Below are 24,937 nucleotides of genomic sequence, written 5' to 3' on the forward strand. Positions count from 1 at the left end.
ACACGGCACATTAAGAGCTGGAACACTTTAACTGAAATAATAAAACTCAAACATAGTCGTTAAATAATGTTTCCGTATAATCACATTTATTATGAAAGTCTCTAAAATAACACTCTTCAGAGTTTACTTTCAAAAAACACTCACACATTCACCCCCACACCTTCAGTTCCCCTTCATCTATCTGATTCTGCTTTTTCCTTCTGTTCACCTTTTGCCTAAACTGGTCCCTACGGCTCTACGTTCTGCATGTAGCCTCCATTTTTCTCAGAATCTTGCCTTGTTCCACGCCTGCGAACAAATGCCCACACTAGAGACACACACACACACACACACATATATACAGGCCCTCCAGTGTTATGTTGTGCCTTAAGGTTGTGCTACACAGAAGTGAAATATGTCCTTTCTTCTCTGCCTTTATCACATTTAAAATGCCACTTGCAGCATGATAACTATAACTATCATATTACATTGATACAATTGTTAATTATAAACATTGTGTGTATAATTAATGGTCCGAACCTTGATTGAAGTACAGCACATTCAACGACTTTCATTTTAGACTGGTGTAGTATGCACAGTCGACCATGGTTGGAATAAAAATAACAGTTGTGGCACTTTTCCTGTAGTATAAATATACTGCCTTGATTTGTATACTGATTTGGAAGCTTTTGAAATTGATATGACTTAATTCAGCTGAGTGGTTTCACCACTAACCAACATGCCCACCGTGCAAGTAATGAACCATTTTGTCTCTGTAGATCGATCAAGTTGTCAAATACAAAAGCATCTCTTCAAACAGATTAGAAGCATTTATTGACTTTCATTGGTGAGGTCTATGAGGTAGTCCACATGACAAATTCTTGCACTTTTACTCTTTTAATCTTCAGCATCTGGTATTTCATAGCATCCATTGATAACATTGGCCTATACGTTTGAATTTTAGGGCCAATGTATGGAAACATGTAGCTCCAGTGTTTAATTTTAAGCACGAGAGACGTGGCGTTTCAACCTCGGAGGTAAATATTGCGCCTGCATTAGTATGGTTCTCTTGCAGTTTGATGAGCTCAATCTGGGAACAAGAGGAGCATTAAAATCAAATCATGACTCTTTCAAGGTTAGAAGATCGATTGGCAGCTTTTGGTACTGTGCTCTGCACCAGGCAGCTATTATTTATGAGTGCGGTGTTGTTGAGTGAAAATGCAGCATGTTTCCACCCGTTACATGTTGAGACGCATCGGTCCTCTTTGCTCAGGGATTCATTGAGACACTAATGATAGCAATTTGTAGGAGAGAGCATGCATTAAGACATTGAGCATTACAGATGTCAAATGTGTGCAGTTTTGAGACAGGTGGAACTTCATAATGAGATGAACGGTTTATGGTTATTCCACGGTGGGTTTCCGGTCACTCCGTGAATTTATATGCATTTCAGTAACCAGATGAGAGTCTGATAGCTGCTGTAACCTAATTTCTAAATGTCACATATAAGAGAAACAGTTTCTGTAATTGAGGTGAAGAAACCTGATTTGCTCCTGGAAAAAGGCATTTATTTGCTGCGTGTAACTGGGTTTACACTTTAGCCTGACAAAAACTTCAGATAGGGAAAGTATCACCAAGGCAGCAGAGCGATGGCATTAGGCAAGGTGCGTGCTTGTATTCAAATATTTCCATTCAATGTCCGACTGTAACCGAAACTCTCACAAGGTAGCAAGTACCAAGTAGAAACATAATATGGATTTCTTCACATCGTCACCTACCTCCAAGGTGAATAAAGAAGGGAAAAACAGTGAAGGCGCCAAAAGTGTACTGAGAATGCATACTGTAGCTTTTCTTTACAGTGCGACTGATCTAATTTAAGAGTTTAACTCTAACCTTTAGGCCACCACTGCCAATTCATATTTCTTCAGAGTTGACAGGTTACTGATTTATAACCAACACTGCCACCAGTTTCTGCAGCCTACACATTTTATATTTCAATTTCAAAATCTTAGCGATAGGAAAGGCTAATGAAGTCCTCACATCCAATGTAAAAATGTGCACCTTGTACTGTATATGCTCCATGAAGTTTATTCTATCATGGCTGGTTTATGCTAGAGGCAGTGTGATTTTGATGCGTTCCATGATGTTTTTTCCTCCCTTGACCCATCTGGCCCACTCCCTCTCTGTGATCCGGGGAGTCTTACAAATTAGCTCCAGTGAGACCTGAGGGGGTTGTGACAAAAACTATTGTAAGATCTCAATGAATTGCATTCAAGGTTCCTAAAATGTCCTTCTCTCTTTGTCTGTCCTCTCTCTTTGTCATTTCATTTATCACTGCAGGCTGTAGAGACCAACCTGGCATCCAAGGACAGTCACTGGGTCTATGCCAATGAGGTGAGGCCAAACACAAACACACTTGTATGTACCTGAGTGAATTTGGACCTTAGTAACAGTTTGCTTCTGTCAACAGTCTCATACGCTGCCAAGTCACGCACAAACACATTCAAAGTTACAACACTGTCACTCTGTACACTTTCATATTCGTTTGGATTAGCGTCACATCTTTTGTTTTTATCTTCTCTGCCTAAGGAGGCTGGCCCTTTATTTGATATTGTATAATTACCCTCCCTTTACCTGTTAGTGTCTTTCCCCCCTCTGTGCGTCTGACATTGACCTAAATGGTCTTCTAAAGTGGCTGTAACAGCACAAAATGCAGGTACACTTTGTGAATACAGAACAGGGGACTCTGTCTTTAGCTTTAGTGCCCCAGTGCTGCATTTCCATTGATTCAAAGTGATTTGGAGATAAGGGGGGAGTCATAGGATTGGCCCGATACTAAAAGCAGTGGATGAAAGACATCAGATAAAAGTTTTCTCCCACTTGATATACATGGAATATTAGCATTGAAGCTGTCTGCCTAACACACACACGCACACACACACACACACACACCTACACACACACACACATCAATGTCCATGTGTTTAATAAATGAAATGTCACCACCTCACTTATACAAATATCTGACCCTTAACATTCAAAACATGACACATATTGATCCATAATCCATGTAGCATGATTAATGAACGTATGTATCCCATTCAATGTTAAGCAACATTCAATGTTTAGATGCTGTAGTTCTCTGTGGCAAATTAATTCTTGATACAGAATTGGAAAATAGATATTGGCCACAGCACTCATTGGACTTTAACGAACAAATAGTTGTCTTTTTTGCTTTAACTAGAAAATATACATTGCAGCGTTTCAGCTTAGATATTGATTTACAGGAGTTAATGAGGCTCAATGTCCTGAAACCTTCCTGTATGTGTATTTGGGACTATAATGAGCTTTTATAGATTAACTTTTAGTCAATTGCCACAGACTTCCACCAAGACATGAGCTTTAATTGCATCATTCTCTGGGAAAGTATGAACTAATGGCATATTAATTTCTATGGCACCCCCCTAATGGTAGATGTCATGTGGCTTACTGTAGAGTTATCTCTGCCTGGTACACATTTAAAGGGGTAGGAATGTGCCTGGTTGTATCTATAAGCTCTCAAATATATTCCCATTCTTGTTTCTTGCTGTCTTCTAAAGGCAGTGAAAAGAATTTTTTTTCCTGTTTTCTTTTCTTCTTCCTGTAATTTTTAATTATCTTTTTTTTCTGTTTCCCTGCCATTCAATCCATCACCTAACACATAAACTGTGTATGGACTGTGCATGGAGCTGACAATCACCTTGAAATACAAATAACACAGCCTTGTGGAAAAGGCTAGCTGAAAATTCAATTACTAGTCATGCCGGACTATTTTTCTCACAGACGTCGGCCTCCAGAGCTCCTCTTATGTACAGAAAAAAGATAACACGCAAAAGCTAACCTTACTAGTTCACCTTTCCCTTAGATCCTAATTTTCTAACAGAGCCTTTTAAATTATCGTACTTTTATCAACATGAGTCATGTAAAATGAATCCAGTCATGTAAATAACAGCAAATGATTTATCCACAATTCTTACTGGTATCTACAAGGGTAGGAGATTTAAAGGAAATTGTAAAGATAATTTGTTTCCATTAGCCTCTGATGTGATTTCTGATGGGCTCCTTACATGCCTGATAGCACAAAACATGTGCACGGGTTGGTTTTTTTTTTTAATTAATTAAATCACGTGAAAGGACAGACAAACACATCTTTACCATCTGCAATAGCTATGAATCATTCTCCTTTTGTAGCAGCTGCTGGTGAATTCTGAACTCCCACCTTACTACACAGCTATAAAATACTATATACTGTTTCCTGCACTCTGAAGTCCTGTTAGTCTGATCAGATGCAGTCCAGCTTTATCACAAAATCCTGCAGGGTAATAACTGCTTTCCATGTTACCTCTTGCCCCTCTATGCACCGGCAGTCCCTGCGGACAGTTGCTACTGTTCAGCTGCCTGGTCATGACTGAGTTGTGACATTCATTTTAACCAGGTCATCTTGAGGCTGACTGCTGCCCACCCCATCAGCGCCTCGGGCTCCTGCCACAGTCAGCGAGGTCTCACATTTCATTCAACTCTCACGACAAAGTGGTTATGCTAATCTGCCACCAGCGGCAACATGTGGCACGATGAATGTAGCTGTCAAGCTAAAAATGGGATAAAAGCACAGAGTGAGATGGATAGAGACGGAAAATGATGACAATGAGTGAGTATGATCACAAGTCGGGAAACAATAAGGTGTAACAGTTTAACAGATAAACAAAAAGGAATAAAACTGATCTCTTCAACAAGGATGGCAGGCATTACAGTAGAAAGACAATGTTACATGAAGTAACTTAAAGGTATAAAGATACAGGTATTAGTTTGACGGCTGTTAATCACACATGGATGTACTCAGTTTAGTCCACAATTTAAAATCACACTAGCATAACGTTGCAGGATGCATCAGAGGCCGAGATATCCTGACCTTTAGTACTTAGGCCAAACTCCAAAACAACAGTTTCCCCCCACTTTGCATCCCAATAGTAGTTTTATTAGACCTTCCCTGACATCATCGGTTTGTCATTTTTTCAGACTTGACAGAGCTCCATCCAGACCCACAGAATACATTATAAAACATTCTAAATATGTAAAATCAATGAAAAGCAAAGTGTTTGAGTTCAAAACGATGAACTTTTCTCTCAGCAAACTTTTCTTCAGTTGCAAACATTTCAGTTTGAGACTGACAATATCGCTTTTTAAAACCAAAGGAGTGGGTTTGAGTGGCACACAGTTCAGGATACTCAGTGGCCCTCAGGGTACGAAACTTACTCAACACACAAATGACCAACATGATGTTTAAAAAAAAAAAAAGAAGAGAAAATAGCTTTTAAATTTAGTGTAAGAAGTGCAGCTTGATGTGAGCAGGAGGGCATGAGGACGACAGGAGGGCGTGAGGACGACAGGCGGGCGTGGGGACAACAGGCGGACGTGCGTCTCCCTAAACAAAACCAGGGTGCAGCAGCTGCCAGCACCCAGAAGGTTGTCTGCCTCTGACACTGTCTAGTGGACTCAGATGGATTGCACATTCTGGGAGAATTTGTTGTTTGGTTTTTTTCCCTTCAAAGGCGGGGCGGTGACACCTCAGAATGTTTGATGGATTAGGTCGCTGTGTCTGCTGTGACAGACAGAGTCGACGAGGACAGTCATAATATGACTGATGTCTTGGGTAACTGCCCGTCAAGCAACTGAGATGGAAACCCTTTTTTTCTGACCCAATTGCCGGCATACCAGACTTTGGAACAGAAAGGTGGATTACCGAAGAGGCCGCTTTAAAAAATAAATATATATATATATATATATATATATATATATATATATATATATATATATATATTCCAATTAGCTTATTGATTAGTACTGTATAGCATCGCATTTATCAAAACCCTGGATTCGCTGTTCAGATTCTTTGTACCATTAACTACAATGAGAATCCATACAGAAACCCAATTCAGATGTCAAGAAATGATGTACTAACCCACAAATGGTGACCACAGGAGACATCCTCCTTCATGGTCATAAATCTAAAGGACCCCAGACAGGCGACTCCCTCCACTAACCACCTTATCTAAATGTTACCGCAGTTACAGTCATTTTGTGTCAAATCACACACAGCATGTCTCATTGAATAGGACTCACTGCACCTCCAGGCTGAGATGTTTCGTTCCATCATGGCAATACAACCCCCCAAAACCAACTCGCATATAGATTAAACACTGCACTACACTGCATGAACAATGAGCTGGGTAATGGGAAGTTTACATAGTTGCACTGTACTTTAAAAATAAGCACATTCATTTATTAATTCATGTAATTATATACATGTCATTCCACCTGATGTCGCATTTGGTATGTCTTGTTCCAATTAAGCAGCAATCTAATCTTAAGTGCTAACACAATCACGGAGCTATCCACGTAGAGGTTCAAGTCAATGCTTCGGCTCTCCAGCTGGAATGATGATTTTTTTTTGCCTCGAAAGAAACCGACTGGCATAGAGTTGGTTGGTGCAGCTAATGTTATGTTGATGCAGATCAGATGGTGCAGTGCAATTTGGCATGAAATTGCGTTGCATTTCCGTCTGCTCGGGCCTCATGTTATTGCAAATGGTCCTTCCTTTGTTTCAGTTGAATTTAAATTCCTTACCGTTCAAGAGATCATGACCTGTGAGCGGCCAGTCTACTGCCTTTCTTTTTCAGTATTTTAAGTAGTGGTGATATGTGCTAGAGGATGCGCATACATATGATTAACTGAATGCAACTATTCTAATTCATTGATATTTAATTGGAAACAAGTAGCAGTGACTGAAACACATTTCAAGCAATTTAAAAGCCATGAACTTGTGGTATTCTACGGTTGACAATGATACACCCACCATTGGATATTTTATGAGAAATAACTACTTTGAGTGGCTGGTTAAGTAACATAGTGCCACTAAATCAGCTGTTGTGAGTTTTTACTAGCAGTGCTTGAGACTATTGTTAATGAAGCCAATAAAACATAGCTGATTTATTATTAGCATAGCAACATAGCAGTTTGAGGATTAAACAACCATCAAAAAAGTGTGCAGCTGCTAATGCAGGTCTGTGTGGTTACACAGTAACCTGAGTGAATGTTTCCTACAGTTTATTGACCTTCTTCATTATATATGTAATCTTAGTCTGATTTATCACTTGCACAGTACATTACAAGGCAAACATGCATATGATTGCAGATAATTATGCTAGACAAGACATCCTTGTACATGTAAGCACTATAGATCTGGTGTATTGTAAAACTCCAGCCTCTATACATGTTATAAATACTAAATGCAAATCAGTGATGGCTGTACTTTTTATTATACAATATAACAGCAGTGTCTTTTACATGGGCCTCTACTCTCTCTGCCATACGTTATTCATTTGATTCTGTGGGCAATTCTTGATGAATGATCAATTTTCAACACAACGGCACATCCTGAATAGGAAATGGCCTTGATTTAATTGTGAAACTATTTGCATAATTTACGGCGTTATCATTTCTATGGTTTGATGCTGAAGAGGAAAGCTTAAATTTCATATAAGCGTTGATATACTGGAAATTACAACAAAGATCACTTAAGTCAGAGTATCACAACTCAGCAGAGTGCCTTGTGTTATTTGAGCTTTGTGATGTCTTTTTTTTTTTCTCCATTGCAAAAGGACAATAGGACACCAATTATCCGGTTCTATCAACTGGATAATAAAGTTATCTTGAGGTCATTTTCTGCCCAACTAATTACATTTTTCTCAACACTGAAAGCACATAAAAAAGACTCACTTGAGTCTTGTACAGCTCAAATTATTGTCATACACACTGTGCTTTGCGCTACTTCCTTGAGTCCCATTACTTCTCAATTTAGTTGCCTGCAGATTCAAAAAGCCCCTTAACTTCTAATTAAATCGTTGTCATAATTACCGGCAATTTTTTTCAATTTATTTCTTGTGAATGATTAATGACAGTGACTGAGCAGCACACAGAGGATAATCTGTCATCTGAACTTGATTTGTGAATGCATTTTGGCCGCTCTGGATTGTATCCGTTCAGAAATTTGAGCTGGTTACCTCCAAGGTGCTTAACGCCTAAAGTGATTCTGTGATAACGCTATATATTAAAAGCAGTTTATGATGTTATATGCTTGTGACCAGACAGTTAAGAAGTAATATTGTGATTCAATGTGCTATCATAAATCACATACAGTAGACCATTTACATTGATAATGCCTCTCTAGAGTTTCTAAAATCCATGGGCTGACCATTGTAGTCAGAGGTCAGGGGAAGTTTTTGGGTGAATATTGTACAAGTGAAATATATCATGTCGTCTGTGCTTTCTCCTCAAACAGAGTTAAAACGGCACGTCAACCGTGTCCCATTGGTCAGTGTCATTGCCGGGTCAGGTTATGACATAAATGTCACCCGTGATGGTGACAGAACACTTTGACTTGGTGGCACTGGAAGTTATTAGCTTGGACGTGAGGGTTTGACTCCGTGAACCATACGGCATAATTCATCTGATTAATGTGTCACGGCAACTTATGAATATTCATAATTTCCACCTGACTGAGTCAGAAAAAGATTCAGAGGATGAAACTAAATTAGCTAGAATTACCTGAGGAGTGTTTTACTAACGCTGTACACAGATGAAAGATCTGGGAATACTGGCTCTGGTTGAAAGAATTCATATAATCAATTTGGTTTGCTTGCCATTAAGCGGTTTTGCATTGAAAATAGAAATATGGAAATGACATGAGATATGCACATGACAAAAAGGCAGAAAGAGAAACGCGGTTGAAATGTTAAACCCTTATTTTGTACAAATCATGTGAAAAATTGCAAGATTGACTGTCGGCTGAAAAAAGGTAAACATACAGAGTAAGAAGATATCAACAGTGAGGGAGGACAGAGACCAGCAGTAACAACAGAGGTCGATGCAAAACGGAGAGATCTAAACATCTGATAAGGAAAACAGATAAGAAGCATGGATTCAGGCATGTGTGGTTAAGGATTATATCAGCCCAGAGCTGCTTAAGTTTTGACCCGACAGTAACCTCACAGCTTTATTGTCAGATAGTGTATGAACTCAACGTTTCCCAAGAGACCGACTGTCTGCCTCAGCATTGACCATTGTCCCGCTCTGGAGACAAGCAGGTCGCTCAATGTCTCATGAATATTGATCTGACCCTTCACAGTGTAGATCTCCACCGACACTCCACACACGTATCCCCTCATAGAAGAGGGCCAACGGGTCACCGGCACTATTATCGTGAAGGATATACTTGAAATGTTCATTAATTTGTCAATCTAATGTGAATAACAAAATAAGAGAGTTTCCTAGGTGATGAATACTAACTTGAAAATGACATGTGACAATAGCAGGTGATCAAAATGTGAATTTCGGGTGGTTTTTGAATAGGGTTAACTATAAAATAAACCAATGTTTGGACAGAAATGATACGTGAATTAGGCTTTAGTTGATCATTTTGAATACAGTATATACTGGATTTGTGTCCTACAAACGGCAACAAATAAAGAAAATATTCAAAAGTTGATATTTCTGTCCCTAGGCTCTAACATTTGTTTCCATTTTACTTTTTGGAACTACGTCACTTAATCTTGTGTCTAATTGCTCTGTAACCCCCAAATGTGTCATCTGATATTTCAATTGCTCAAGAAGCAGACACAGCCAACGCAAACCCCTCTGAGGTGTTGTTTCTTATCCAAATTTCCACTCAGAAAAACTGCTTGTCAAAAAAAATTCAAAATTAACTTTTTGTCATGATTCCCTGCTGTGCAAAAAAATCTCATTAAGATCAAAGGGAAATATGTGTTAAACTAAAGTCCTCACGTTGTCTTCATATTCAGGAGGTGAGTGATGCAGACATCATGGAGCTGGTTCACAGCTCTCTGGGGAGGATGACCATCATTCGTCAGATCTTCCCATTGTGGAGAGACACCAATGTCCGCTGTATGAGGAACAATCATCGGATCTCCTCCCTGCTCTGCGACCCGCAGGAAGGCTATCTGCAGTCCCTGGAGGTAATAAAACACACTTAAAGATTTACTGCTGAAGCTCCTGAAATACAGTCAGTTAGATCACATCATCATGTCAGCCATGGCTTCACAATCCTATACATTTTGTTTTATCAAAAAAAATCTTAAGAATTATTTTCAGAGGACTGGATAAACAGTGACATTAAAATATGCAAAATATGCATTCAAAAAATATAGATGGGAATAGGCAATTGACATGTGGCAGATATTTTTCATTAAAGTTACTGCAGTGATTTATGAAAAAAGAACATTATGGACAATAATAATCTCTTATTATGTTGTCCCTGGCCTAACCCTATGCCCAATAATATTGAGAACTGTTGACAAAAAATCCTTCTAAATAACAAGTAAACACAAACAGGATCAAAAACAACCTTTTTGCCAGAGGTTAGTTAGTGATTTATTCTGGCATGTGCATAAAAGTGCCCAACTCCAGAGACAATAAACATACCTTTTCAGGGGTGAAATATGTATCTATATGAACATACTGTTACTTCTTCATTTCATATTTCAAATAAAGAACTTTGTCTTCGAGGTTCTACAAATAAAATCTGCCACAAAAAGGTTCCCTTCCCAAAACACACCTTGTTTTTTTTATAATCCTCTAAACAGAAAAACACATCAGGAATGAAGAGCATTTTACTAAAAAAAGTTTTAGCCCTGTTTTTTTAAACATGAAGGACATAATAATTGTTAGTTTATGTTGTGACACAATACAACATGCTCTGAGTGCAGACAGGGAAAAACATGCATCGTTTTAACCGTGACCAATTTATTTTTCAATTTTATTTATTTCAAAATGTTTAGTGATACCACGATTCCAGCTTTTGAGTTGCTGTAGGCTTGAAATGTCGCTGTAAAAGGTTTGTAATCTCTGTGGTCAGTTTGAATTCAATCTGTTTTTCTTCACATACAATTTCAAAGAAAAAGTATCAAGACATACAAAGGAAATTCTCAAACCTCTCTAAATTCTCCACTGTCCATACAAATGAACAGTATGTTAGAAACCAGTCACAGATTCACCAACATAAGCTGTTTTCAATGACTAATGTACAACATGGAAGCAGGATGATGAATTAGGTGTATTAAATATTTGACCAATGGCAAGGTCGTATTTTTCTTGTTATTCGTTTCCCTTTTGTTGCGAGTATTTATAGGACAGCAACGTTGTGCTTCAGCAACAGCCGCCATGTTTCATCCACTTTCTCCAGCAGCCGACAGGATGAACACTTGTTATCAGCCGGAGTGGCAGAACCATAAAACAAGCTAAATGTGTTGTTGTTGTTTTTTTAGTTCTGTGTACGGCACATGTGCTCTAATGGATTATGAACATCAGTCCTGCTGGATCACATGTTTTTAACATTTTCAAACTTTACAGCATGCAGCCATGGTGTAAGATGGTACAGAGAAGCATCTGCCAAGTGCACATGAATAAAAATATTAACTGATTATGTATGGAACTGAATATAGATTAAATTCCCCAGATAAGGCAATTACAAGGGACATGATTGTCCATGAATATAAATGACTTGAGCTCAGTGGGACTGGGAAATAACTGGCAAAAACAGAGTAATATATAGTTTGAATCTAAGTAAAAGCTTGTTTTTCCATTAACGTGCAAATCTATTTGAAACTGCACATATCCAAATGGTAGATAGCCTAAAAACAACATTTTATTTGTTAATAAATTACTGAGCACCAGTACTCTACGCTCTTAAAGAGTTTACATTATGCTAAGAATTTGTTAACCAGGAACCGAAGCTAAGGTAAATTCTGTATGCCAATGAGAGTCAATAAAGGAAGATATGCCCTTTAGCACAATCACAGCTTTGTAATGTATCTACTATTGCACAATGCCATTTCCTTATTTGGATTTTCACAGTAAAATGCTTTCTATAGTGCGTTAAGAGTGCCTCCTTACACCTCTTAAACCTTTCTTTTGTTTAATCCATCTGGAGTGTTATAGCTGAGTTCCCCGTAGCTCTAATGAAACGTTAATTTTCCTTTTTTATTCATACTCCGGACAGATGGCAAAAACCATGTGGCGTGTGTACCCACAGTTTTCAATAATTCACATGAAAGAGGGTTAAATATCGGGTAATGGCATGTCGAGCATTCATCAGAATAGTTACGCTGAGGAGATTGCAATGCCTTTCCTGCTCTAATCCCTTTCACAGGCACTCAGCTGTGGTCTAACCTCAGATATCCAGAGCTACTGCATTGCATTACATGTGGTCTTTGCTCCTGACTGAGTGACCTTAAGGCAAGTAAACTTGACTTGTGTGATGTCCTACCACTGAGAGGCTTGGACTGAAGTCTAAAGGTGTCATGAACTGAATGCCTGGAGTGGCAGTGAGTATTGCTTCCATGGATCTTCTGTTGTGGGAGAATTTGACTTGACTTGACCCAGAGGACCTATCAAATCCACTGTCACACTAAGACAGGAGGGGTAGACATGGGTGACAGTGGCAGGGTGCACTGAAGTCAGAGGGGGACAGTTGGACTGAAATGCATTTGACGGAGGATGATTGAACCAGAAATAATTTTAGTTTTGCCACTCTCTTGATTTCAGATTACACCTTTGACTCCTGTTGTATCAGTACAACCCTCTGATTGTTCAGCAAATCAACCTCAGTGCTTTTCCAGAATGTTTCCTGCAAGTGTAAACATGTGGACAATCAGAAGGAGGTTGCTGATGACTTCACTTTGTTATCTTTCAACGTAAATGAGAAAGTGTCTCCATCTCGACACCAAAAGACAACCGTAACGTTGACAGACAAAATAAAAAAACTGCTCGCCAGTTGTTGCAATGCTTTCCATTCTTTCTCCAAGCAAGTAGACAAGCTTTTATTCCCCACTGACAATTTTTTTTTTGTATTTCACCATCAAACCTCACAGCACCGGACTGAAAAACAAGTGCTTTTGTGTCACTGCTTCACACATAAGGGTTCACCATGGGGCTGTGTTCTATTTCTTGGAGCCCAAAAAACTAATATTGCTTTTCTTTATTGTATCCAAAGTTTGCGTTCGGTTCTATGTATCATTGCACAAACAATGACAACAAAATCCGAGAATGCATTTATTGAAACTGCTTGTTTTTGACTCCAACAGGTGTCCAATCTCTACCTGTATGACAGTGTTTTGATGCTAGCCAACGCCTTCTACAGAAAACTGGAGGACAGGAAGTGGCACAGTATGGCCAGCCTTAACTGCATGAGGAAGTCCACTAAGCCATGGAATGGAGGATGGTCTATGTTGGACACCATCCAAAAGGTATTTGAGTTGGAACCACTTTTTTCTTTCTTAACAAAGCTGCTGCTTTATAATGCCGTTTTGTAAGAAATGTTGAACGATAGCTTCTGCAAAATTGAGGATTGAATTGATAGGTATGTACAAAAAAAAAGATGTATTCAGTCAAACACTCCAGTGAACCACTATTATCCCTGCTGGGAACTTTCATCAGATTCAAATTCATTTGTTTCTCCAGGATAGATTTGCAGCAGATTCTGAACTTGCTTGTGTAGAACCCTCTCTGTGTTCTCAATGAAATAAGGCTCCATCCTATAAAGTGCCTTGGTTTCATCCATCTCATTCTGATAATGGAATTTTTCATTGTTGCAAAGTCATGCTGGTTTAATCTCAAGTGTGACATACAGTAAGATGACCGAGCGGGACATGAAGAAGAGATGCTCTTGTCATATTGTTGTGTTGACGTCATTCAATTTGAACATCAACTAGATTAAATTCATTTGATTCCCGCACATTTCGAACCTAATAAAAAAAATGACCAGAATTTGTCATGAAAGGTGATTTTACCTCACCGACGACGAAAGTGAATTCAATCAATGCAAACATTTAATTATACTAAATTGTGATGATACATTTAATGTACAAAGGAGCTTAGTGCATGTGCTAATTAATGCTTGCAGGCTATTTATCTTCGCTTACACCTACGGGACAGAAACACGAATGCAATTAAACACCAGACATCACTGCTAATGCTACTGTCTTTGTGACATCTTAAACAGTAACTTTGTTCTGCCTGTTGTCGCTACAGGGACGGATCAGTGGCCTGACAGGAATGATGGACTTCCGCGCTGAAGGCTCTAATTCCCATGTGCAATTTGAGATTCTTGGAACCAGCTACAGTGAGACATTTGGGAAAGATGTGAAACGAGTGAGTCCAAAATATAATTTATACTATATATACACTCATATATATATATATTTTCCTTAGCCTCCTGTAGCTCCTTAGGGTATGTCAGAAATAACTGTGTAGCTGTGCTATTATCTAGCGTACTGGATTGTAATCTACAGTAGTATTCCTTTCTCATTTCACAAAGTTAAGCAACTGTGCCAGTTATATACTGTATGCATTAGACCACAGACAATTCGATTAGAGCTTCTGAACAGAACTTCATTTCAGAAGCTTTTTCTTGGTAGATGCAATTTTCCACTGACTTACATAACTGTCCATTCTGTATGTGTTGAGGAAACAGCAGGTACTGTGAAACCACTGATGAAAATAGCTTTTCTAAAACATTGTCTCAATGTGACCACTTACTGTGTGAGGAGAGAAATAACAGTGAAATTAAACTATTTCTCATTTTCTAAAATCCCCCCCTGCAAACCTCTTAAGTGTAGGTACTCAATTCCAGTCCTTAAGAACTGGTGTCTTGCAGGTTTTAGTTCCTCTCTAATAGCCTATTATGCAAGCTGTGGCTGATTTACTACCAGAGAGGTAAAAAGACCTGCAGGACACCTGTCCTCAAGCATCAGAATTAAGTACCACTTCCAGTAGAAATCATAGGGGTCCATTAGAGTGCCTGATAGGAAAAAATACTGAAAGGCATCCAACCGTCCATTGTTTTTGCTTGTAATATTTTTTCATAGACCACTGGTTCTTAATCCTAATGTTCAAGATCCTGCGTTTCTTTCTTTCTGGGATGTCCGGTGAATTCAATAAATTAACTAGATTGGAATCAGCTTTACTCTGATTTCTGAGAACCCTTGGTTGCTGTGCGTAACATTTGGCAGGGAGGTGTCAGGTGTCAGGTTGCCCTCTAGTGGAGATCCTGAATTAACCAGATCAGTCTGCTATAATCTTCCATTTCACCACACCAACATATCCCAGCTTGGATCACCTGACCTTTAGAATAAATAAACTTTACTCACAAACAAGTGTGTTTGTATTTGCAAAAACAAAACATACCACTTCACCTTTGACTTTTGTCAGAGAATATGTCTTCTGTGGTTGCGGGTTGAGCATAGACATTTTAAAAATAACAAGCAGGCTGTATGAACTGATCATGAAGTCTTGACTGAGAAACTGGTCTGTTCTTTGAGTGTTGCAGTGAAAGATTGAGAGCATTATTTGTGGACTCTTCTCTTAGCTGTAATTTGTTTGTCGCCGTGGATGTCCTGATTCAGTCAGGGACTTCTTGCAGAATGAAGAGGAATTGAGTTTCTTGGCAATCTATGTAGAGCAGGACTGACCAGAAGCGGTAATGAAGATTTAATCACCACTCAGCCTAACTGAAATCATGAAGCTAATTCATCATAATGTGGCCATTAGCATTAGCTGGGAAGAGACGCACTGCATGCAGTGCCATGTGTTTACACACACGCACAGGAACATACATACACTTTCATGAACACCAGCAGAGTCACACATTTAGACACAGAGAGCCACACACAAACAGCGGAGCCCCAGAGCACATTAACACACTAACATGTATTGCTTTGGATCTCAGTCACTAAGAGCATCCAGCCAGGCAAGCAGTCAACAGAGGCCAGGGAGCACACTAATATGTGGGTGCTTGTATCTCAAAATTATTAGAGGAGAAGGGGACAGCAAGGCCAGGTAATGGGATGACAAATGCATTCAGTGCAGCTGTTCATTACCTGACATGTGTGTGTACATATATTTACAATTGACAGAACCATTTACTGTGAAAAAAACAGGCACAATGTAGTCATGTACATCTCCTCTCGGTTCTCTATATAGGATGTTTATATATACAATGCTTACGTTGTGTAAAAATGATGTCCATCAAGAAAGGCCACCTCTGCAACGTACTATGCTATCATGTTGTCAGGTCTATGTGTTTCTTTGAGTGCAGTGTAACAGTGATTTAATGTCGTCGCGCCCCCCCCCCCCCCGACCCACATCCACCTCTCAGAGCCTAGCTCATTTTCTCCCTCTCTCGTCCCTCTTTTATCTTTTCCTCTCATCTCATCTCCCATCCTGTCCTCTCTGCTCCCTTCTTCTCTTCTTCCCTAACCCTTTCTCCCCATTTTTCAGCCCTGGTTTCCTCCCTCTCCATCATCGTTTATCTGCATTCAGTCCATTTTCTCCCCAGCCTGATAGCTCTTAGATGAGGCGTCTTTCTGGTTAGACACTGTAATGAAGACTGAAATACTATTTCCTGGATGGCTACTGTGAGTTTTCTCCACCATCCAGTGCTGCAGCAGAGTGATCGATGCTGTTGTTGTTGTTTTGGTTTCCCAGTTTGCTCTTATTGATGTGTCAGCTCGTCTCTAAGCAGATATTGCTAATGACTTCCAGCTTACACAAAGCTCTTCATGGAGAAAAGTCAATTCACTTGTATGTAATTGTTCCTCCTAGCCAGGCATCTTGCATGCATCATGCAGTAGTTATCTCTCGAATGTGTCTGCAGTGCTGGCATTATTACATTAATCCAAATCGCATTTTTAGTGACATTTTTGCTATTCTATAAAAAATATATCATCATAATGATGTTTGTTTTCTTGATGTAGGACATTGTCTCTGAAATGGTCAGCTCCAAATTCTTCTTATTACATTTTCTGGTCGCAAAGTGCGTCAAATATTGGGTATATAGTGCCTATCACATGCTATATGATGTCATTTCTAAATAGCCTAACCTGTCCTGGAAATAATATATGACCTGGCTGCCTGAGGTCTGTGCCATTAGCCTTACAAATAGAAGAAATGAAAAACAGCCTCAAGTTTAAATGTTCTGAGAAATGACTTCTGTTGTTGTGGCTCAGGCAGCTGCAATACCATTATCAGGACAATGTTTGAAATTGAAAGGAGCCTGTAATTTGTGTTGCTCACTACATGATTATTGCCATCTTTGCCCAGGTACCCAAAATGGCCAAAGCAGCCTAAATCTGGTATGTCTGGTAGTTAGATCCTTGCTATATTTAAAGAATAACATATCCCAATCACTGCAAGCATCCAATTCTGGTTGCCAGCACTGGCCCAAAGCTAGCCCAAGTACAGCTAACTGGAGCTGATTCTTACCCTAAATAAGCCCAAGTCCAAAACTCCCAAGAACGTAGCTAAATCTGGCAGCCATGAATTGACCACAGCCCGCTCACATTTCCTCCTCTGGTGCCAGCCGAGTGTAAGGATGCTCCAATCAGGATTTTCAGGGCCGATCACTTATTGCTGAAAGCGGTATCGGCTGATACGGATCGCAGGGTCTATTTGAAGCCTTCTATTTATGGTGTAGCATTATTGATTCATTCAGCTGTTCTTAACAACATTGTATATTAAAAGATGAGACAGTATACCATGAATTGACAACGAATAATTTATTGAAAGGCAACATGTGTAACACATTGCAGTTTCGCTCTTAGAGACACGTTTTCTCATAATCCCTTTTTCATACAGAGATCATCCAATACTGCTAAAGAAGACCCCTCATTACGCTTTTTTACACCGAACCAAACAAAACGTGCAACACACCCGTCTCTAGTGTTTGTGGTCCCGACATGCCGGCTGTCTTGCTTGCAGAGACGTCGATTCGACAACCTCCACTGCCTGCTTAGCAGCAGAGCAACAATGTGATACAGAACAGCGAGGCAGAATAAAAGCACAGCAGTCCTGTCTTGAACAGGCTGTGTTAAAGGGGCTTTAGAAACGCAACTCGCAACACCGGTGATGCCATTTAAGCAGCACAAAGAGAAATTGTATGAAATTGTATGCAACATCTGATTGGCACTTCAGAACGGCCTTTATAGAGTCTATGGGGCCAAGTTGGCTGACTCTTGATTGCAATCGACCGTGCGAGTTGGATGATAGGAGAGATTTTTCTTATTGGCCATCATCATCCCTTCAACCAGTGATCGTTGATGTATTCGGATGTAATGGTGGAGGTAACATTGGCTCCATGGGCCACCTTGCTTGTTGCGTCTACCAGCGTCTAACAACTGCAGTTGTTCAACGCTGATGTATTTGGGCTATTGCTCAAACCTGCATTAAATCGTCTCTAAAGGGTGCTTCTCTCTTGCCAACAACAGATCTGCAGGGGGTTGATAGGGCTGTTGATCCAATGAATAATTTGCCAGGCACAGAGATTTCTGGCTTTCAGGAAGTTACTCTCTGGCTCCTACAGTTTTTGAAACCTCCCCTGGCTGCTGGGATTTTCACCTGCAGGAAGATAAAGAACAGCACTGAGGCAGCAGCTACATGAGCCAAAATATTTTCATTACTCCATTTTACAAATTTGCACGGTCAAATAGTAATGGCATATTTCCATATCCAATTAAAAACAATATTAGACTGGTCGAGTTATTATGCCGCAGAAAACTAAATGAAAGCAACATTTTGAAACATGGTAACACTGTAATATGCTGAATTTTAATTGTTTGCAATTCCGTTTTCTCACAGTCTGCATTTAAAGGAAAGCATTTGAGTGGCAGAACCTAGTTTGTAGGTTGTTCCTACTGCCACACTAGCTAAGTGGATGATATTTCTCCACATCTTAATTTATTGTCTCTCATGTGCTCTAATCCATCATGGAATAGAGTTACCAGCCATATCATCATCCAGTTCACTTGAAATGCATAGCATCACCTAGTCACCAGAATCAGAAAATCACTGTTTTATTATTAATTTTGCGTCCTTCTCACTGTCATAAGTTTCTTTTTAGACTGCAACACTTACTTGAAGCCGACAGCCACAGCTCTCTTTCTGTCAAGCATGCAGTCTTTTTTAAGCAACATGATAATACTGAGATGGTAGAGGATCACTCTGCCTGCTTTTACAGCACTGATCTAACCACTGATACAGATAATGTCTTTTCTCCACGATAACACATTATATTTAAAAGCTATGTATGGGGAACTGCTTCAGTAAATACATGCGGGAATGAAGGTTAACAGCAAAAATGTGATCATGGAGAGCTTTTACTGTCATGGTACAGTTTTCTTATTCTGTGTTTCTCTGAGTGATTTCCTTTAAAAAGAGGAATTAGCTCACTTCTCATCTCATTTACTCTTCTTTCTTTTAATCGTGGCTAGATAGTAACCCACAATATGCAAAAACTCGTGGGAGACTCGCTGCCCAGCGACCTAACCTTAACCATTTAAGGTCAATGCCTGTCCTTAACCATCAGCAATTGTGGAGCACCATCTAGACACAACCTTTCCATTCCTTCTGGACCTTTCTCTTTAGAATGTTACTGTTTTTTATTCTTTTACTCTCTTTTTCTGACATAGTGGTATAAAGTGAATCCTGCCTTATGTGGTAAATAAGGCAGAGATTAACAACTAGACATGCATTATTATTATTATTAATATTATAGAGGTTCATCGCACACTTAAACCCACAATCAGGCACAGTCTTGTCAATCCAGTTGGTGTTTCAGACAAAGGATTGTGGGTCAATAAGAAGATCGGTGGCATGACGCACTGCTAGAAGGGGAAAAGAAGAAACAGAATAGCAGCAAATTGCTCAAACTGTTGTCCCGTGTTCATAATGATCCAGTTTATATGGTTCCTTGAAAGAGCGCTTTCTATACAATTTTGAGGATATACTGTAATTGAGACAGTTGAGGCGCTATGAATCCAGGGATATTTGACTTCCATCCCTTTGTCCTTTTCAAATAGTCATTCACATTTGCTCATCCCCATTACAGATGATTATTTTAAGATATTGAGCACCGTAACCATTACCTAAATAGCGGCCCTGTTATTATTGTGACTATTCAAACTGGATTTTCAAAAATGTCATTGGCTCGATATTCTCCTTTGCGCTTTAGAATAAAAAAAAAACAAAGCATGTAGTTTTAGGAGGGAGCAACCTAATGTTTCGATCTCACTTACATGAGGTACAGTACACTCTTGGTGACTGATTGCTTTGCATATTTAAAGGAAGACTATCTAAAACTTAAATCCTCAATGAGCTGACACTTCAAAGAAAAAAGCTAGAAATGCTTTTTTTTTATTTAAGAGATATTGTATCAAGCACCAACATTATTTTTTCTTTCATGTATCATTAAGCATATTTTTATATAATACTTCCATTCCCAGTAGAAATATACATCCTGTGTCAGACTCATGTCCTTGAAAATCTGGCAATCAAAGATCACAGTGTGTCTAGTGAAGTGTTACTCGTTCATATGCAAGTGGTTTGGCTGTGCTGTATGTATTGTTTGTGACCTTCCCAGTGGCGTGCTGGTGTGCTGGTGTGCAAAGCTCTGTGAAGTAGAAGTGTTCCTCTTTAGTGTTCTTCAGTTTACAGAGCAGAGATTGCTCCGTGTTTTTCACGGCGGACAAAGTTGCTCATGGAGAAAATAGTCCCCTGTGAAGCAGGCAACGCAGAATGACATTTTGCCCCTACACACACACACACACACACACACACACACACACACACACACACACACACACACACACACACACAGAACATGGCTGGACACAGTCGGATACATCTGCATTCACAGATGAACAAGTTGACAAGCTACTACAATTGAATGGTGCAGTATTGTACTCATTATCAAATCAACACAGCTTTCTGAGCAAAGTTCAGGGCAGCTTTGTTAATATATACTGCATAACCTTATTTACAATGAACAGCTCCATGACTGACTAATCTCCATGTTGTTGACATTCACACAATGCTTAGATAAAGACGGAGGAAGGAACATTTCACGAGTGACAATCTGAATTGGGAGCAAATAGCTTACGTACACCCACACAAGCTGGAAGCTTTAAAACATGATTCACCAGCAGTTCGCAGTGAGGCTATACATAGCAGTGTAACTTTTAAGACTTATAGTATTTTAAAGATCTCATGCTCTTCCAATGGTTTGTGAAAAACAAAAGACTTAGCTATTAGTGAAGTTTTTTGCAAGTCTCTTTCATTGCTTCACATGCTTTTATTTTATGGAACACCACATGAATACAAAATTGTGACAATATGCAGGGTTTTTTTACTGATATTTCCAGGCTCAAACCCAACTGCCTATGTCCAATCAAGTAAAAGAGCAAAGCAGCCTCAACATTTCATGAAGCAAGAGTTCAAAGCAGAACTTGTGATGAAATCTTAAAGCTTAAAAATATCTTTACTCCTGTTCACGGTTTTGATCTATGTTACCGTTCTTTACTTAATATTGAATGAAATGTCCAGATCCATCTTCTCAACAATCTTTCAGCATTTTGTATGAACCTTCCCAGACTGACGAAAGTGAGTCATACACACTGCCCATTCAAATTCAGCTGGATGTAATTATGCCAAAATGAGACACGTATGCAGTCAGAAATTATCTCCTTTTAACTCAAGCAGTGATAGTTTGGCAGCAGTAACATATAGTGAGTGATTAAGATTTTAAAAATAATTTAATCTCTCCCGTAGACTGTGCCCATACGGTGTATGAATGGGTATGAATGTTAGTTCTGGGCAGGGGGCACCTTGCACGGTGGCCCCTGCCGTCAGTGTATGAATGGGTGTGAATGGCTGAATGATGAATGGCGCTTTGAGTGGTCGGAAGACTAGAGGAGTGCTGTACAAGTCCGTTTACCATTTAGTGATCCCAAAATAAAAAAAGCTAGAACAAAAACAAAAGATACATTTGCATTGAGAAATTTTATTGAGAAATAAAAAATAAAAAATCTATCTGCTTATTAACGATGTCTCTCTCATTGTCGTGGAGTACAGTGTGTTTCAGTGGGAAAGGTATGTTGATGAGGACCTTACCGATGGGGCTCATGTGCTGCAGACTGAGATGTGCCGTGGCCCAAACGGCCTGTTGTTTGGCCCGGAGCCACCATTCTTGTCCTGTCAGCTCAAATCTCATTGACCACTCCAAATGATTTGTCAGATCCTTGAGAATCCTTGTCCAGCTTGCAGCACTGATTAAGAATTTAACAAACATCAGCTTCACGACTTGAGACATAGCTCAAAACGTTGACAGCGTGGAATGAGAGATTTAAAGGTGAGGGATAGTTTAGATTCATAAAACAAACTCAAACTGATGTGAAATTTGTTTCTGTGTTTGAATTTTTTTCTGCGTTTTTTAACAGGATGAACATGTCTACTTTAAAGTCCTCATTATTTAACATTGTAATTCTGCTCCTCCCTCCTTCCTCATCATCATCATCATTATCACCATCATCATCATCACCACGACCTCCATCTATATGATTACTGGTAAAGTATTCTGTGTTGCTTACAAAGTGTGACAATACATTTCAGCATGTAGTGGTGGAGCTTGAATAGAGGGTCCAAATAGCATACTAATGGCTGGCGCTTGTTGTCCTGGTAACAGATTTTAGCATAGACATTGGCCACTCAGTGTTGAATGTCACTACAAACTGTCAGAAAATGGCAGATAGGATGATTACATTGCTTACAACTCGGCCACTTTGTTATCTTGCTACTCATTATTTATGAATGAGGTGGCACCTTCCGTCTCTCAGAGACCTGCTCCATTTTGATCTCTTTTACCCATCCATCTGATTTTTTTCTTTCTCCCAATTAGCTGGCGTCTTGGGACTCTACTCGTGGTTTGAATGGTAGCCTGAAGGAGAGTCGGATAGAGAGCGGCATGCAGGGAGTGACGCTGAAGATTGTAACGTTACTGGTAAGTTGTGGGAGTACAATGAATCTGTTAACACTTGACCTGAGTAGGCAAATATCTGAGTAAGAAAACAAACACCACAGTATAGAGGCAAACACATTCAATAGGTTGTTCTTTACACCCACATATTAAGCAATAGTTTCTCTGAAATACACACCTTAAACATAACACTAAGAATTCTGTTTTTTGTTCTGTTTTCTACATGACAGCAGTTTTTTTTCTTCACCTTCATGAATTCTAGCAGCTAAAGCCACTTCCCTCCCCCTCTCTTCATTCTCCCTCTTCTTCACACATGATTTACCTGCTCCATATTTATTCACATAAGTTCTGCTCAGCTCTCCCCTGGCGGTGTCACTTAATCAAGTCATTTGCCCCCTGCCCACTTCAACACCTCCTCTCTTCTCCGTCCCTCTCCACCTGTCATCTTCAGCTCTCTTTACTCCTCCTTTACCTATTTAATTCTGCCCTGACACTTTCAACTCATAAAGAAGAACCATGGTGGGGTGCAATAAATTTGAAATAGCAATTTCCACGTTGATTAACCATAGCAGTTGCCATGGCGTCATGTGTTACAGGTCAACAGTTGCTGAGGAAACTATTTTATTATGATGAAGTTTAACTTAGATCACCTTAGAAGCTCTTCATAAAGGTGTCACCCCAAAGTTCTTTAGATGACTGAATGTGTCCTCGCTTCGCTCGCCAATCCGGCCCCGAGGAGATTATGGTGCATCTTGATAAATGACGTGCCTGTGATTAAGTGCACATACTCTACTCTTTTCCAAATTTCGAGGATAAAACGAGGGCTTAGAGATGAAATCCTCACATTCCTCTGCATTACCATTGTCAGTGATGTATTATCCAAAAAGTCCAATATTTATTCAAACAGGAGGAGCCTTTTGTGATGGTAGCAGAGAATATTCTGGGCCAACCCAAGAGATACAAGGGTTTCTCCATTGATGTCCTGGACGCCCTGGCCAAGATCCTTGGCTTCAAGTATGACATCTACCAAGTCGGAGATGGGAAGTACGGCTCAGCACTTCCCAATGGATCCTGGAATGGCATGATAGGAGAGCTCATTGGCAAGGTTGGTGTGTTTTCTTTTTATCTCAATTAATCAATGTCCAGATTTCAGTCAAAATCTTTTTTTTTTTCTGGGACTCAGGCCACATGGTCTTATTTTGAAATGGGACCCCAATTGTAAGGCTCAGTAAAGTAGAAAAGATTAGAAAAAGCATTGCACTCTATCTGCACATCCAGTGGGTGACATCACAGATTGATTGAACTGGGTCTGAGTTCTGCTTTTTGGAACGACTGATAAAGTTTGAGACCTCGACAAATGCTGTTGTGGGTCATGATGATAATTAGATTTTAACTCCCTGGATGGATTTAAAAGTTTACTTGTTTTTCATCACATAGTGGCTAAGTAAATTATTTCAATCTCAGATGTATGTGCTGTATATAAGCTACATTGTTAACTTCATGAAATGCTATTCAATTTTATTTTGTTAAACTCTCACCCATATATTTCAACATACAACAGCAAGAGAATGCAGAGTGGAAATACTTTGAACTTAATTATTTAGAGAGAAAGCACTCTGAAATTAAAACCTTCAGGAAGTCCTTGGTTATTAGCTTAAAAGTCAACAATGTATTGGGTAGATGAATGATGCTGATGAAAGATCATTGTGTCAGAAAATCACAAGGTTTTCCTCCTGATGATAGCATAAAGGTGTAATGAGAAATTGTCTGATACGTGCATTTTGAAATTGAAAACATGGACTGGTCCCTTCTTTTATGGATTAATAAAGGAAGCTCATTTGAAAACTGAAAATGCAGCATGTTGGAGACAAAAGAGCAAAGATCACAGGGTCACCAACGTTTCTTTTGCTAAGGAGTATTTGAAGTCCTCCATAAGTTTTTAAAGTGTTGTTGAAACAATTCTCCTCAAAGGTGACAAAACATCAATCAGTTCATTGAGGTCAAGTATGCTAGAGTTTCTTTGAATGTCTAACAACATACAGT

The 24,937-nt window shown here is 39.4% G+C and overlaps 1 protein-coding gene across 2 annotated transcripts in view; it reads left to right on the forward strand.

The window, feature by feature from the left end:
- The window catches only part of grid1a (glutamate receptor, ionotropic, delta 1a), a 195,390-nt gene that overhangs the window by 152,018 nt on the left and 18,435 nt on the right, over nt 1-24,937 (forward strand). For both annotated transcript variants that reach the window (XM_068719898.1, XM_068719906.1), the window contains exons 5-10: nt 2,320-2,373; nt 9,876-10,049; nt 13,176-13,337; nt 14,122-14,241; nt 22,817-22,918; nt 23,802-23,999. In XM_068719898.1, the coding sequence (XP_068575999.1) occupies nt 2,320-2,373; nt 9,876-10,049; nt 13,176-13,337; nt 14,122-14,241; nt 22,817-22,918; nt 23,802-23,999 (810 nt within the window). The remainder of the gene's footprint in view (nt 1-2,319; nt 2,374-9,875; nt 10,050-13,175; nt 13,338-14,121; nt 14,242-22,816; nt 22,919-23,801; nt 24,000-24,937) is intronic.

This window comes from Cebidichthys violaceus, unplaced genomic scaffold, assembly GCF_023349555.1.
Source record: "Cebidichthys violaceus isolate CVI_PGR_0920_01 unplaced genomic scaffold, fCebVio1.0.p SCAF_10, whole genome shotgun sequence".
NCBI lineage: Eukaryota > Metazoa > Chordata > Actinopteri > Perciformes > Stichaeidae > Cebidichthys > Cebidichthys violaceus.